The sequence below is a fragment of the Rattus norvegicus genome, chromosome 4, assembly GCF_021556685.1.
Source record: "Rattus norvegicus strain SHRSP/BbbUtx chromosome 4, alternate assembly SHRSP_T2T, whole genome shotgun sequence".
NCBI lineage: Eukaryota > Metazoa > Chordata > Mammalia > Rodentia > Muridae > Rattus > Rattus norvegicus.
This window is the reverse complement of record NC_141537.1, coordinates 20923819-20940809: the sequence shown is the minus strand read 5'-3', so window position 1 is coordinate 20940809 and position 16991 is coordinate 20923819. Positions and strand designations below refer to the sequence as shown.

General features: G+C 39.4%; 1 protein-coding gene across 4 annotated transcripts in view; it reads left to right on the top strand.

Moving 5' to 3' along the window:
- Pclo (piccolo (presynaptic cytomatrix protein)) overlaps positions 1-16991 on the top strand; it is a 356755-nt gene that overhangs the window by 19834 nt on the left and 319930 nt on the right. For all 4 annotated transcript variants that reach the window (XM_087659103.1, NM_020098.2, XM_087659104.1 and 1 more), the window contains 1 exon segment: positions 4883-6340. In XM_087659103.1, coding sequence (XP_087515229.1) covers positions 4883-6340 — 1458 coding nt within the window.

Genomic DNA, 16991 nt, shown 5'->3' with positions numbered 1-16991 from the left:
AAAGTCTTGGGGATAGAGTATGTAATATAGACATTGCAGTTAGGACTAGGCACTCCTTAGTCTCTTCTTTTCTGTCCTTTGACCAGGGGTGGGTCTCTGTTAATCCCCATCTGTCGTAAAAAGAAGCTTCTCAGATTACAATGCATTGATCTATAGGTGTAATTATAAGTTATTAGGAGTCCATTTAATACTGTATCATTTTAGCAGTATGATAGTTGTAGGGAGTCCTATTACCACCATAAAGTCTATGGCCTGCCTCACCACAGGCTCTTGCCCCATAACGATTCCAGATTTCATCTTGTGGAATGGAACATCAATTCGCTCAGAAAGTGGTTATTTGCCCCCACGATGTTCACGCTGTTATTTCATCATGGGCGTGCTTTTCAGGCCAATTCCTTTAGTAATTCATAGGACTCTTAGCTGGCTAAGATGGATGATTACTTTCCTCATCCAGAAATATGCATAGGATGTTCTTGGCACCACGCAAACTGTCTTGCAGGAATGAATACCAATGTAATATCTCCATATGCTGTGACCCATGTGTGTGGCATCTTCAGCTCTATGTTCTTACTGTCAAGTTCTCAGAGTAACCAATAGCACTGTAAATAACTGTTAATACTTCTGAGTATCTGGGACCTCGCTGACAAACAACTCCAGGAAAGGTAACCCACTCTAAGCACTGGGCTTTTTTATAGTTAGCCCTTGGGGTCTCAAAGGAGCTATCAGTTTTCAATGTCCTCACTCATGGCTACCACAGAATGAAGATCCGGTCATAAGAAATGAGGGGCAGTTGTCAGAGACATGGCTCCCAGTGTAACTGGCAGCGAGTGTTTTAGCTAACGGTGACACAACAGGTACCTTTGCTCAGGCAGCATTAGAGACAAGGGCTTTTGAAGAAAAATAATGAAGCTGCTATTTCCAGATACAAGAAATATTTGTGGCTATGAGATGATAGCACATTTTCCAGTTTAAACCCACACGGAGATGACTGTCTTGTCCAGAGTTACACATACGATTCTAGTGAGAATTATATTGAACCACATAATAAATACTAAAGAGTGTGCTGGCTGTGTTTAACAGTATGCCATAGCATAAAAAGAAATGCTACAGCAAGGAAAATCGAACGTTTTCAATTTCTAGAATTTGTATCAGCTGAACAGTTTTGTGTTCAGGATAGCGAGAAGGTCAAATACACTTTGGGGATCAAGAGAAACATAAGGGAGTCCTTTCTATTGGTTGTTTAAAGTCTGTGGGAGTTTGGACATAGATCTTGCCATAGTGTAACCATGTAAGTGCTAGCATAAGAACACCGGCAGCATGTCTCGATAGTAAAAGCTAGAGATAACCACTTCTCTTCTTCACCTTAAATATTATTTTATGGAAGTATACATTATTTAAAATGTGAGGGCCAATGAGAGACAGAGAGACAGAGATGGAGAGACAGAGAGACAGAGATGGAGAGACAGAGAGAGAGACAGAGACGGAGAGAGAGAACGAGAGAGAGAGAGATTCAAAAAGCAAAAGAATAAATGGGGATTTATCTTTTGTACCCAAAGCAGACTTATTTAGGGAATAATTGTATAGTGACTAGCCTATAGTAAAATTACGACAACAATTGTAAGTGAGGAAACAGGGCAGTAACATTATTTTTGTCTTGTGTTCTTTTATCTCTATGTACCTTGTAGAAACATAACTGGTGTTAAAGTCGGCTCACTATTTTATTTGGTTAATTATGTGAATACTGAGGCTGGTTGTACACTTTATCATTTGCTCAGTGTTTTAAAGCCCATTCGTGTGTGTGTGTGTGTGTGTGTGTGTGTGTGTGTGTTCCGTGTGTGTGAAGATTGTTAAGTACTAATATAAGAATCATTAAGATATTCATGAGATAAGACCAATAAAATAAATTAAAAAGAGGCTCTTTCTAAAAACATCCTAAGACTGTTTGTATTATCATAACTGTAGGCAATGATTTCAACTCTTATTCTAGCAGTGAAGCAGAATATAGAAGGATAAAATGTCTCACGTATTATTTACAAAAGTAAAAAAATGCATTGAAGAGATAAAAGATAAGGCAGTGAAGTGAGTTCAGTGAAAGGACGTACTGAGAATTGTCTGAATGGGCAAGTCACACACATCCCCTATCTCCCTTTCTGTAACATCCGTGTTTAAGTAGATGTTCATTTATAAACTACAATCAATCACTTAATTTTAATGGTAGAGAACACAGTTCCCTGAGTTTGTCTACATTAGACATTACCTATGCTGTATGACCACTTTACAGTTGACCAAAGATGTACTTAAGAGTCAATGACAGGGGTTGGGGATTTAGCTCAGTGGTAGAGCGCTTGCCTAGCAAGCGCAAGGCCCTGGGTTCGGTCCCCAGCTCTGAAAAAAAAAAAAAAAAAGAGTCAATGACAGACAGGAAGTCCCAAGGATCACACTGCAGAAGAAGTTACAGTTTTACTTCTAAGTTCAAGTTCATCACCTCAACCTCTGTGCAGGTACAGGCGTGAGGCAGAAACTAGCAAGACAGAAGGACTCACCACAGATTGTCAGATCGTTCTTTTCTATCTCTAAACTCTCAGTGGCACATCATGCCTTACCATGTCTTTTATGACTTCTCACTGAGTTGTGGCTACCAATCGGTGTGGCAGTTCTGTTCTCCCCTCCCAAGGCGTGTGCACCAGTCAAAGTGCTCAGTAGACAGTTGAGTGAGGAATGAATAGTGATTAAGTTTCACATCCATATTGGTTATAACAACTGTTAATAACAATAAAAGGGAATGATGCAAATAAGAGTTAGCCCTAAATTAAGTGATTTATATTTATTAACTTGAATATGCATCGCACACTTAAACATATTTTGCAGGTCAGGTGAAAATCAAATACACTACTCATAAAGACTTAGGGACCTAATTATATTTTCTTTAGTTTGGTTATGGGAGGATGAGCTAATTAAGTCAGGTTGTGGAAAAATACATGCGTAAAAACAATAGCAGCACATTTCTAATTGGCAGTTTGGGTAGTGGGAATCTGCTTATTTACACAGGTTTTTCCCTTCACCAGGTTGCGTTGGAATGGAATGAAAGTTAATTTAGACCTCAGGCCTGATTTCACCAAAGAATTTACAGAAGCAGTAATTATTTGGTTACTTTATGATTTCGAGTATTATTTATACAAAGATTACTTACTCTTTGAAATGCTTTGGACACGTGGGAAGGTAAAAGATGCAGACACAGCTATGGATGTAGCTGTTTGCATACAGTTTGCCTTGCATGTTTGAGGCCTGGGCTTAATCTCCTGTAGTATACAGGCCTGTGATCCTGGCACTACAAAGGTGGAGGCAAGTTACTCAAAGGCTCAAGGTGACTCTCAGCAGGGCAATGAGTTTGAGGCTGGTTCTGGCCACCTGAGGCAATGTTTTAAATGTTAAAGGTAAAAATAGAACGAGTGTGGAGATGCCTGACGCTTACATTGAAAACAAATTTAAAGAACTCCTAGATACTTATCATGAATATTTAAGTTTTTTTAATTTAATTTTTTTAAAATGGAAATAAAACACCTTAGAACTGTCTAGTCCTAAATTTGCTGTTTATGAGATGGCTAAATCATTTTATATTGAGCATATGTTGAAACAATTTTGTCTGAGCACACCTGTAATCCCAGTACTCAGGATACTGAGGTAAGTGGATTACACAGCAGTACCCTGTCTCAAAAATTAGAAATAAAGAAGAAAACAGTGACTTTATAGGCTTAGGAAAGATCGATTAAATTTTACTCCAGAAGATAATGGCTTGAAAATGAAGAATATGTTGTTTGGCAAGTCCATTCTTCATTATTGCACACTAGCTGGCCTTTTCCCCATTTCCCATGGTTCGAATACTTCCATCCCCCTCCATGCTTTATTGTGTACAGAGAGTTTTGGTGCCAAACTCGTAGCACTGGTTACTCTGGATGGACAAGATTAGAATATGGTAAAAGTCAAAATTTTAAATTTTGCTGACAATAGGTAAAACATTCTCTATGAAACATTTTTTTGAATCATACAAAATGTTAAATAGGCATGCTTTTAAATTCTTATAAATTGTTATATTAAAGTTTATAATTGCTCACAACTGATAAATTATGGAATACAGGTGTAAGTGTGTGTGTGTGTGTGTGTGTGTGTGTGTGTGTGTATCTCTTATCTGTCTTCCCCTTGTTCTTTCCTCTCTTTAGTTTAAACACCTATGCATTTTCTACTATCTAATACATTTTCCTTCTAAATATCTTGATAAAGTTTACAAGGAAACAACATTTTCTTTGCTGTTTGTGATAATCTGAGTTAGCCTTAGTCGTCTTTTTTTTTTACCTTACCTTGGTTAATTTTTATTGTTAGGTGTGTGAATATGTTGTCTTGGACGTGGAAATAATGTTCCCCTAATTTAAGAAATCATCAATATTTTCATAATTTTACAGGCCTACTCTGGATTGTTTAACTAAAATCTGGTGATGAGCTAACAGCAGAAAAATACATATCATAACGTATTAATGGAATCTAATAAGTTAAATTTCATACCTTTACATATTACCTTCTGTTTCTGGAACTAACGCACCTGAGGGAATCAGGAATGAGGAATGGCAAAATTAACGTCAGAGGCAGAATAAAATCATGTCCTTCTCCTGTTTATTTTCCTTACAGTGTGGTTTGCTTTAGTTTCTGAGGTTCATTATCTTCCATCAGGTCAATTTTTGCATGTTTTAATGTATTGATTAAAACAATGACTATATTTGGTTCTTGGTGGAATGCGACTTAATAGTGGCAACAGGCATGCTTTTAAGACAGGGTTTTTGGGAATCTTTACATTGTTATCTTAGTGATGACGGTTATGTGTTATTTCCAGATCAAAGAGTGGCTCTGTTTAAACTGTCAGATGCAAAGAGCTCTAGGAGGGGACCTGGCAGCGGCAATCCCATCCTCACCACAGCCAACCCCAAAGGCCGCCACAGCACCTACAGCAACAGCCAGCAAATCACCTGTACCGTCACAGCAGGCTTCCCCAAAGAAGGAACCTCCATCCAAACAGGACAGTCCCAAAGCACTGGAGTCGAAAAAACCGCCAGAGCCGAAAAAACCACCAGAGCCGAAAAAGCCACCAGAGCCGAAAAAGCCACCGCCATTGGTGAAACAGCCAACCCTTCATGGACCTACCCCAGCTACAGCCCCACAGCTTCCAGTGGCAGAGGCCTTACCTGAGCCAGCCCCTCCCAAGGAGCCTTCTGGACCCCTACCTGAACAAGCCAAGGCCCCCGTTGGAGATGTTGAACCAAAGCAGCCCAAGATGACAGAGACGCGCGCAGACATCCAATCTTCGTCAACGACAAAACCTGATATTCTGAGCTCTCAAGTGCAGTCACAGGCTCAAGTGAAAACAGCCTCTCCTTTGAAAACAGACTCTGCCAAACCTTCACAGAGTTTCCCACCAACAGGAGAAAAAACCACCCCACTTGACTCTAAAGCCATGCCCAGGCCTGCATCAGACTCAAAAATTATCTCACAACCTGGGCCCGGTTCTGAGAGCAAGGATCCGAAACACATTGATCCGATTCAGAAGAAAGATGAACCTAAGAAAGCACAACCCAAGGGGAGCCCTAAACCAGAAACAAAGCCAGTGCCAAAAGGATCACCGACACCCTCTGGCACACGACCTACCGCTGGCCAAGCTGCACCCCCATCTCAGCAGCCCCCGAAGCCTCAGGAGCAGTCAAGACGTTTTAGCTTGAATCTGGGCGGTATCACTGATGCCCCCAAATCACAGCCCACGACTCCTCAAGAAACCGTGACGGGGAAACTCTTCGGCTTTGGAGCATCCATCTTTAGCCAAGCATCAAACTTAATTTCCACAGCAGGTCAGCAAGGACCACATCCACAAACTGGGCCAGCCGCCCCATCAAAGCAAGCCCCTACCCCATCACAGACTCCTGCTGCTCAGGGACCTGCCAAGTCCACGGGTCAGCTCCCACCGGCACCTGCTAAGGCGACTGCTGTGAAGAAGGAGGCAAAAGCTGCAGCAGCTGAAAACTTAGAGTCCAAACCTGAGCAAGCACCAACAGCGAAGAAGACAGAGAAAGACAAGAAGCCGCCACCTGCGAAGGTCGGCAAACCTCCACCCTCAGAGCCCGAAAAGGCTGTCCCGGCCCATAAACCAGACAAGACCACCAAACCCAAACCAGCCTGTCCTCTCTGTAGAACTGAGCTCAACCTAGGGTCTCAGGAGCCTCCCAACTTCAACACCTGCACAGAATGCAAGAATCAAGTTTGCAATCTCTGTGGATTTAACCCAACGCCCCACCTGACTGAGGTAAGCAATACCTATGTTACATATGGGTGAGAATCTATATCAGTTTATTCCGAATGTCTGGGGACCCGGATTTCTGAGCAATGGAGTATGTTTCTACTGAAAAAAGGGAGTGAATCTTGACGGGTTAGAAGAGGTAAAATTATTTCACCCACACGTTATTTTGAATTCTTGCTCTTTGTGCTTTTGTGGGTTATTATGCTAAAAGTAAGAGATGGAGTGTGGTGGAAAATTTAAATCACGTTGATCCTATTGGTTCATGAATTACACATCAAAGCTTAGAAGGTGCTTCATTTTTCATAGAGAAATTTCACTGAAAAGTTGTGATGCTTAGTTCTTATTTTCTATTAATCTCTCTTCTGCCTTTCTCCTGGCTTATCGTTTAAGTCGACTTTATGTTTGATTTAAGGTCTTGCTCTGTGTACTGGGCTGACACGGAACTTGCCTCAGCCTCCCAGGTGCTGAGATTAGGCGGCAGATGCTACCTTGCCATGGTCTCTGATACATTTTTTGGAAAGAACTTTAGTTGACTAGAATCATACGCAGTATGAATTAAAAACTTTGTGTGGGTTAAGAATATCACCTGATAAAAACTAGTGGTTTACACATGACAAATTTAGATTCCTATATGTCTGTTGGTGATGCTGTGTGTTGATAGAGTATTCTGGGGGCTGGGAATCTGTGGTTAATGAGGAGAACACTGTCTCCACAATGGAAATGACAAAAATGTAGTTGGTGGCCCTGCATCTGATAATATGGTCGTAAAAGACTGTGAAAAGGGAGACCAGGATGGGGGTGAGGGGGGTGTAAGGTGAATACTTTGAAATCAAAACAAATCAAAACTACTTAAATGCTTTTTCAGCTCACCGTTTCTGATCTTGTGAGCCACTCAGGCAGAGCTGAGGAGGACTGGGCAGAAATTAGACCATAGAATCCTTTGATTATTTGGGCACTACCTTTAAAAAATAAATTTAATTAAAATAAAGTTTCCTCTCTTTCCCCTTTCTCTTTACTTCCAACCTCCACATACTTTCAAAGCCAGGTACCCTGGCCCCAACTCTTCCCATACCCCAGGTGAATGGATGACTGTAGCCCACACCCATTCCTTTGCCCCAAACTACCTTCAAACTACCTATAAATGTAAAACACAAAACAAAACTTGGTTTCTTCATTGCCTTAGAAGGGCAGATTGGGTTTCTGTATGTGCTTCATCATGAGGGTAATTTTCTCCCAGTACAGCTGCACTTACTTAAACTGTTAAACAAAACCCGTACCCTTTAATGAGGATCCTTACGGTGTCAACACAATGCATTTACGGAAAACAAAACTGTAATTTTTATATTCCCTTAACATAAACATGTGTATAGTTCAAGGGAATGATTATAGCTTATACATACAATGCTGCATGCACACACACACACACACACACACACACACACACACACACACACGAACATACACACACATATACAACATTTGACCCATCATGATTATTAAAACTCTGTCAGAGTATGGAAGAATAACATGAAAGTCCTTTGAGTACATTCAGTAAGTCTTCCTGGGAAACCTTTTATAGTATACATGTTGGTTAATTTAGCCTTCAAGGTCATAGTTCGGAAAGGAAATTACTTGAGTAAATTACAGAAAAAATTACGGTATGTGTGGAACTTTAATTATTGTATAATTTGAAGGTATAAGTTTTCTAAAACTTTTAGATAGTTTAAATAAGGTCCCATTTTAAATATGAGTCAGTAGAATATAGGATGTCTCTTTTCTCGGGAGATTGGGCCATGCAATAATTTCTTGAGCTTCAAGTCTATTAGCTTGTCTAGTGTTAAGGAAGTGAGCTAAAATTGGCTTATTTTATGTTCAAATAGTTCATATTATTGTTGTCTCCAAAACTTCAAAGGAATGGAAGATAAGTTAGCTTAAAAGGAGGAGGGTACAATATGTTTTCTTTGTGTGTGTGTGTGTGTGTGTGTGTGTGTGTGTGTGTGTGTGTTGAGTGTAAGCATTTACATGTGTGTGTGTGTATGCGTGTGCATGTAGGTGTGTGTGTGTGTAATGTATCTCTCCAGTACATACATAACCACATATACATATCACTTATAATAATAGGCAGTTTTGTATGTCCAATTTTTAAGTATTTTAGGCTTAGTTTATACATGATCCCACTGTTCATACTAAGTATTTTCCTTATGTTTTTCATTGGGGAAACACGTGCCTCTAATCTTTATTTACTCTGCATGGTTTTTTTTCCCACTCTGTGATATACTTCCCTGTGATTTGGTGCTATTGTACTATTAGTTTAGGACATATACTCTCAAGATATTAACACAAAGTACAAAGAAACGTTATTCCTTAACATAGAGTTGGTGGCTTCCACTCATTTGCTAGCATACTTAACTCTGCTGGAAGTCCCTGTTTCTCTTATCTTAGTCTTTGAGGCAGATGCTTTTTCTAGAGGTCTTCCTGCCAAAGCTTTTGTTCCTCTGGTGGTGAAAGGGAATCCACTGTAGTTCCTCCTGTGTTGAGAGCCACAGACAATAACCCACCTCCCCACCCCTTACCCAGAGGGAGCTGTCTCTAAGGTCTCTTCCTGTCCCTCTTGCATATTTTCCCTCACTATCCCTTCTAGTACCAAAGGCTTTTGATGTCCCTGGGTGCATCCAGTGTCTAACCTGAGCTTTACTGTCTAACTGTATGATGGCTAAGCAATAACAAAGGGTGCAATAACCGATTAGCCTCTAGTAGTAAGAGACAGTTCTTTTAGGCTTAATTTTTGTCCACACAAGATGTGACTTGTCTTGGAAGACGTCTTAAAAGTTGCAGTCGAGCTCTCTGAGAGAACTGCAGCTAATGGATCTGGAAGGGTGATGAGAAAAACAGCCCAGTAGGTGCTGGCTTTCCCTCCTGAATTTTAAGAATCTTCATTTAGTTCAAATGCAAAAGATGCCAATATTACCTATTGCTGGTATTTATTTTTGTTTTTGCCATGAAAATAAGACTTAAGGCTGAATGATGTCCTAGTGTCATAATTTTGCTGAGATGATTTCGCATGGCCTAAATGGTGTAGAACTAGCTAGCATATATTTGTCACTAAGCAGCAAATGAGCCGTTTGAGCTGACTGAGATCCAGTACTGAGACAGATCCCTTCAGTTCCTGCTTCCTTAGCTGTGGTGGCTTCTGCATTCCGCATCACTTACCACTGGCCTGGCAGAAATGGACCACACTAGTTTAGAAATGCATAGTTATCGTTCTTTTACTTTAACCAACACTACCTACTACTGTAAAAAGCATATGCAACATTTTTTTTATTAACTTGAGTATTTCTTATATACATTTCGAGTGTTATTCCCTTTCCCGGTTTCCGGGCAAACATCCCCCTCCCCCCTCCCCTTCCTTATGGGTGTTCCCCTCCCAACCCTCCCCCCATTGCCGCCCTCCCCCCATAGACTAGTTCACTGGGGGTTCAGTCTTAGCAGGACCCAGGGCTTCCCCTTCCACTGGTGCTCTTACTAGGATATTCATTGCTACCTATGGGGTCAGAGTCCAGGGTCAGTCCATGTATAGTCTTTAGGTAGTGGCTTAGTCCCTGGAAGCTCTGGTTGCTTGGCATTGTTGTACTTTTGGGGTCTCGAGCCCCTTCAAGCTCTTCCAGTTCTTTCTCTGATTCCTTCAATAGGGGACCTATTCTCAGTTCAGTGGTTTGCTGCTGGCATTCGCCTCTGTATTTGCTGTATTCTGGCTGTGTCTCTCAGGAGCGATCTACATCCGGCTCCTGTCGGTCTGCACTTCTTTGCTTCATCCATCTTGTCTAATTGGGTGGCTGTATATGTATGGGCCACATGTGGGGCAGGCTCTGAATGGGTGTTCCTTCAGTCTCTGTTTTAATCTTTGCCTCTCCCTTCCCTGCCAAGGGTATTCTTTTTCCTCATTTAAAGAAGGAGTGAAGCATTCACATTTTGATCATCCGTCTTGAGTTTCGTTTGTTCTAGGGATGTAGGGTAATTCAAGCATTTGGGCTAATAGCCACTTATCAATGAGTGCATACCATGTATGTCTTTCTGTGATTGGGTTAGCTCACTCAGGATGATATTTTCCAGTTCCAACCATTTGCCTACGAATTTCATAAACTCGTTGTTTTTGATAGCTGAGTAATATTCCATTGTGTAGATGTACCACATTTTCTGTATCCATTCCTCTGTTGAAGGGCATCTGGGTTCTTTCCAGTTTCTGGCTATTATAAATAAGGCTGCGATGAACATAGTGGAGCACGTGTCTCTTTTATATGTTGAGGCATCTTTTGGGTATATGCCCAAGAGAGGTATAGCTGGATCCTCAGGCAGTTCAATGTCCAATTTTCTGAGGAACCTCCAGACTGATTTCCAGAATGGTTTTACCAGTCTGCAATCCCACCAACAATGGAGGAGTGTTCCTCTTCATATGCAACATTTTTCAAAAGTATTTAAAAGTATGTCTATGGGTGCAAGCATGAAGAAGAAATTAAAAGGCAAATGACTGCAGATCAGCTCACTTCTAGATGAATCACATGGTAGAGCCCTGCAGTCTTGGACATTCACCTTGCGGTAACTCACTTTTGTGACTTTTATAACAACAGTGGTTATAATGCAGTTATAAATGTTAAACATACTCCCTTTCAGGATAAATTTGATTTTTTTCTTGGATGATATTTATTTAAAACAGTCAGATAGGGAATTAAAATTCAGACTTTTTATTCAAAGAAATTTTAAGAAATCAACTTTCTCTACTAATCCTAATCTCTAATGCATTTAAAATAGTTAATATTTTAGTCTGCATGGTCTCTCTGTACTCCAGTGAACGTGTAACACTTCCTCTGTCATTGAACTTTAATGTCTTCTAAATAAATATTCACAACTCAACTCTGTGAATTCATATTTCATTATATACATTATCCTCTTATTAATGATTTAGGTTATCATTTTGTTCTAAACAAGCAGAATTTTATACATACTTATATTTTGAATATCCCCCCAAGGAAACTTGCTTGTAGTAAATCAAGAATAAAGACCATGGAGGGTTAAATTACCTTGGGAGATATGAAAGCAGGTAGACGCTCTACCACTCCTGCTTGGCATTCCTTTTTGTTCCAATCAGAACAATTTATTATTTGAGAATTTCTTAAAACAGCTTCTCTTTATGTCCTTTCAATACACACAAATAAACTAATGAGTTCTCGTAAAAGAGAATGAGGAAACATAGCTCAGAGGGATCTCTTCCTCACACAGCTTCTCTGAACTTAGAGCATCGTTGAAAACAGTGTTTATCGATCCCAAAGTCTAAGATGTTGTAAAATTGACTCTTGCAGTTGGTGTTTCTTTTCTTACTAGATTTTTTTTTAGTTTACACTTTAAATATGAGTGTAAGTGTGGTCCAATAAAAATGTTGTGTAGGCATTGTGTTGAAATGAAAACTGTTTTCAACCATGCCCCTTTGTTCATTACTCTCGTGGAGCAGGTATTTGGATAGAAAAGCCATTCTATTACTTCCTTCTTTCTCTATAATTTATGTAGTCATTTAAGCCCTACTCTGGGAATTAAAATGAAAGTGGGAGAGATTCAGTTATCAAACAAGAAAGATTTACTTTAGGAGTAAAGTCAATATTGGCCTGATTTGTTTAAATAACTCATGGGAATAAAGAAAAATACGGCTTGTTCTATGCACTCTTGCTCATAGGTCAGCTGGCAATTACCAGGATTTTAAGCCCCATGAATTTGTAGATATGGGGAGCTAATTAACATTATTTTCCATGGAACAGGGTGGCTATGTTGCCTGGTTGTGTTCAGGAGGATGGAGTGGGCTTTGGGGGCTAGGCTCAGAAGCGTAAATTACTAGTTACAAGTTATAGGTTATACTTTAAGGGTTCTATTGCTGGTAAACACCATGATGAAAAGCAAGCTGAGGAAGAAAAGGTTTATTTGGTTTATGCATCCACATCATTATCCAACATTGAGGGAACAGCTGACTCTTTGTATCTGTCTCTGTCTCTCTATCTGTGTGTATATATATATATATATATATATATATATGTCACAATATGTGTGTATGTATGTATGTATGTATGTATATATGTTTGAATGTATATCATATGTGTATGTAGTTGGATGTTTTCTCCTATCATTGTCTCATAGTATCTTCCCTTCAGCATTTCTGAGAATGTACAATTCGAAACTTATACTTCACAGTGGCTGTATAATATTCTAGCCAGGTTTGAATGTGTATATCTATTTTTCTAGGAATACATCATCAGATATAATAGTCACTATGCCTATAAACATCACATGGTTTGCTCAAGTCATAAAAGAACATACACATGTTATGCACTCACCGGTAAGTGGATATTAGCCCAAAAGCTTGGGATACCCAAGAAACAATTCACAGACCACATGAAAGTCAAAAGAAGGAAAACCAAGATGCAGATGCATTACTCTTTCTTAGAAGGGGGAATAAAACATTTTAAATATGAAATATTGAATTTATTTATTTTTTGGGTACTTTATGTATTTATATTTCAATTGTTACCTCCTTTCCCCCTCTCCTACCTTCTTTCCCCCCTGCTTCTATGAAGATGATCCCACTCCCACCCACCCACTCCCACCTCAACATCCTGGCATTCCCCTATACTGTTAAAATGAGCCTTCAGAGAACTAAGGGCTTCAACTCCTATTGATGCGGACACTGCCGTCCTCTGCTACATATGCATCTGGAGCCATTGGTCCCTTCATGTGTACTCTATGGTTTGTGGTTTAGTCCCTGGGCGCTCTGGGGGTGGGGGGGGGGAGTCTGGTTGGTTGATATTGTTCTTCCTATGAGTTTGTAAACCCCTTCAGCTCCTTCAGTCCTTTATCTAACTTCTCCTTTGGGGTTCCTCTGCTCAGTCTGATGGTTAGCTACAAGCATTCTCATCTGTATCAGTAAGGCTCTGGCAGAGGCTCTCAGGAGACACCCATGTCAGGCTTCTGTCAGCAAGGACTTTTTTTTTTTTTGGATTTAAGCAATATCTTTATTGAGTAATCTACAGAATTAGAGGTAAGCAAATTTAATTTTGCTCTGGGTTATTATTCCTACAAAAAATCAACAAGAATCTATATAAGAAAATATGAAAACCTCTTGCAATATTAATGGAAATTCCATATCAAGTTTAAAAATTGGTAGGTTCACTAACCATTAACTACACTATTCTCAGTAAAGACTGGTTGAATTAGCCCGAACTATTCATTTCCTACCACTGAAGATTAGATATCTAAAGTGAGTGTTTGCCTCCTAAGTTCTTAGCAATTTCATTAAAAAGGATGGTCTTTCTGAAATATAGAAATTCTGATGCAATGAAAAATATTGCTGGGCATGTCTAGTCCTTCTTTCTATGTGAACTATGTTTTAATATGTTTAGGTTTTGCCCTGGTTCTCCAAGTCAAAAATGGAGTGACTTGGAGATTAAAGAAGTTCATTAGCAATCACTCCCTGAAATTATTTCCAGACACTTTTGATGTCTGGAAATAATCTTTACGAAAAGTGCATAGGAAACTGCAAAAGAAAATTCAAGGTTAAAATGTGGCCACTGCCTCACTTAACATTATTTTCCTACATTAAGAATTGAATTCAAGCAGAGCAAGAAGGCTTGTTGGGCAGGATTAATTAGGTAAGAGTTAGCTTGCTTTTCAGACCTGTTTCTTTTTTTTTTCCCCCTTTTTTTCTTTATTAACTTGAGTATTTCTTATTTACATTTCGAATGTTATTCCCTTTCCCAGTTTCCGGGCCAACATCCCCCTAACCCCCCCTTCTTTATGGGTGTTCCTCTCCCCATCCTCCCCCCATTACCACCCTCCCCCCAACAATCACGTTCACTGGGGGTTCAGTCTTGGCAGGACCAAGGGCTTCCCCTTCCACTGGTGCTCTTACTAGGATATTCATTACTGCCAATGAGGTCAGAGCCCAGGGTCAGTCCATGTATAGTCTTTGGGTAGTGGCTTAGTCCCTGGAAGCTCTGGTTGCTTGGCATTGTTGTTCATATGGGGTCTCGAGCTCCTTCAAGCTCTTCCAGTCCTTTCTCTGATTCCTTCAACAGGGGTCCTATTCTCAGTTCAGTGGTTTGCTGCTGGCATTCGCCTATGTATTCAGCAAGGACTTCTTGACATCAAAAAGAGTGACTGGATTTGGTGACTACATATAGGATAGATCCCCAGGTGGGGCAATCTCTGGATGACCTTGCCTTCAGTCCCTTCTCCACACTTTGTCCCTGTATTTCCTCCTCGGAACATTTTGTTTCCCTTTCTCAGAAGGACTGAAGCATCCACATTTTGGTCTCCCTGCCTTCATATGATCTGTGAATTGTTTCTTGGGTATTCCAAGCTTTGGGGCTAATATCCACTTATCAGTGAGTACATGGCATGTATGTTCTTTTGTGACTGGATTACCTCACTCAGGGTATTTTCTAGTTCCATCCTTTTGCCTAAGAGATACATGTAGTCGTTGTTTTTAATAGCTAAGTTGTACTCCTTTGTGTAAATGTACCACATTTTCTGTATCCATTCCTCTGTTGAAGGACATCTGGATTCTTTCTAGCTTCTGGCTATTATAAATAAGGCTGCTATGAATATGCTGGAGCATGTGTCCTTATTACATGTTGGAACATCTTTGGGGTATAAGCCCAGGAGTGGAATTATTAGGTCCTCAGATAGTACTATGTCCAATTTTCAGAGGAACCGCCAGACTGATTTCCAGAGTGGTTGTACAAACTTGACATCCCAGCAACTGTGGAGGAGTGGCCCTCTTTCTCCACATCGTTGCTAGGATCTGCTGTCACCTGAGTTTTTGATATTAGCCATTCTAACTGGTGTAACATGGGATTTCAGAGTTGTTTTGATTTGCTAAGTTCTGATGACTAAGGATGTTGAACATTTCTTTACTTGCTTCTCGGCCATTCGATATTCCTCAGTTGAGAATTCTTTATTTCACTCTGTGTTTATTCATTTTTAATAGAATTATTTGGTTCTCTGGAGTCTAACTTCTTGAGTTCTTTATATAAATAAGATATTAGCCCTCTATCAGATGTAGGATTGGTAAAGATATTTTTCTAATCTATTCATTGTCATTTTGTCCTATTGACAGTGTCCTTTGCCTTACAGAAACTTTGCAATTTTATAAAGTCCCGTTTGTCTATTGTTGATCTTAGAGCATAATCCATTGGTGTTCTATGCCCATGTATTCCAGCACTTTCTCTTCTATTCGATTCGGTGTATCTGATTTTATGTGGAGGTCCTTGATCCACTTGGACTTGAGCTTTGTTTAAGCAGACAAGAACGGGCTGATTTGCATTCTTCTACATGCTGACCTCTAGTTGAACCAGCACCATTTATTGAAAATCCTATCTTTTTTTATAGGACAGTTTTAATTCCTTTGTCAAAGATAGTGACCATAGGTGTGTAGTTACATTTCTGGGTCTTCAATTCTATTCCATTGATCTACCTGCCTATTTCTGTCCAAATGCCATACAGTTTTTATCACTATTGCTCTATAATACAGCTTAAGGTCAGCTATGGTGATTCCCTCAGAATTTCTTTCATTGTTCAGAATAGTTTTTGCTATCCTGGTATTTGGTTATTTCAAATGAATTCGAAAACTTCTCTTTCTAACTCTGAGTTGGAATTTTGATGAGGATTGCATTGAAGCTGTAGGTTGCTTTCGGCCAGATGGCTATATTTACTATAATAAATATGTCAATTTGTGACATGGAAGGTCTTTCAATTTTCTGAGATCTTCTTTGATTTTTTTCTTCTGAGTCTTTAAGTTCTTGTCATACAGATCTTTCATTTGATTGATTAGAGTCACACTAAGGTATTTTGTATTATTTGTGGCTACTATGAAGTGTATCATTTCTCTAATTTCTTTTTCAGCCTGTTTATTCTTTGAGTAGAGGAAGGCTACTGTTTGATTTAATTTTATATCCAGCCACTGTGATGAAGTTGTTTATCAGGTTTAGGAGTTCTCTGATGGAATTCTTGGGGTCACTTAATTATATTAGTATATCATCTGCAAATAGTGATATTTTGACTTCTTCCTTTCCAATTTGTATCCCTTTGACCTCTATTGTTGTCTAATTGCTCTGAATAGGACTTCGAGTACTATATTGAATAAGTAGAGAGAGAGTGGGCATTCTTGACTAGTTCCTGATTTTATTGGGATTGCTTAAAGTTTCTCTCCATTTAGTTTGATGTTGGGTACTTGTTTGCTGTATATTGCTTTTACTATGTTTAGGTATGGGGCTTGAATTCCTGATCATTCCAAGACTTTTATCATGAAGAGGTGTTGAATTTTGTCAAATGCTTTCTCAGCATCTAATTAGATGATCATGTGTTTTTTTTTCTTTAAGTTTGTTTATATAGTGGATTGCATTGATGAATTTCCATATATTGAACCATCTCTGCATCCCTGGGATGAAGCCTACTTAACCATGGTGAATGATTGTTTTTATGTTTTCTTTGATTTGGTTTGTGAGAATTTTATTGAATATCTGCATTAATATTCATGAGAGAAATTGGTATGAAGTTCTGTTTTTTTGTTGGGTCTTTTTGTGGTTTGAGTATTAGCGTAATTGTGGGTTCAAAGAATGAA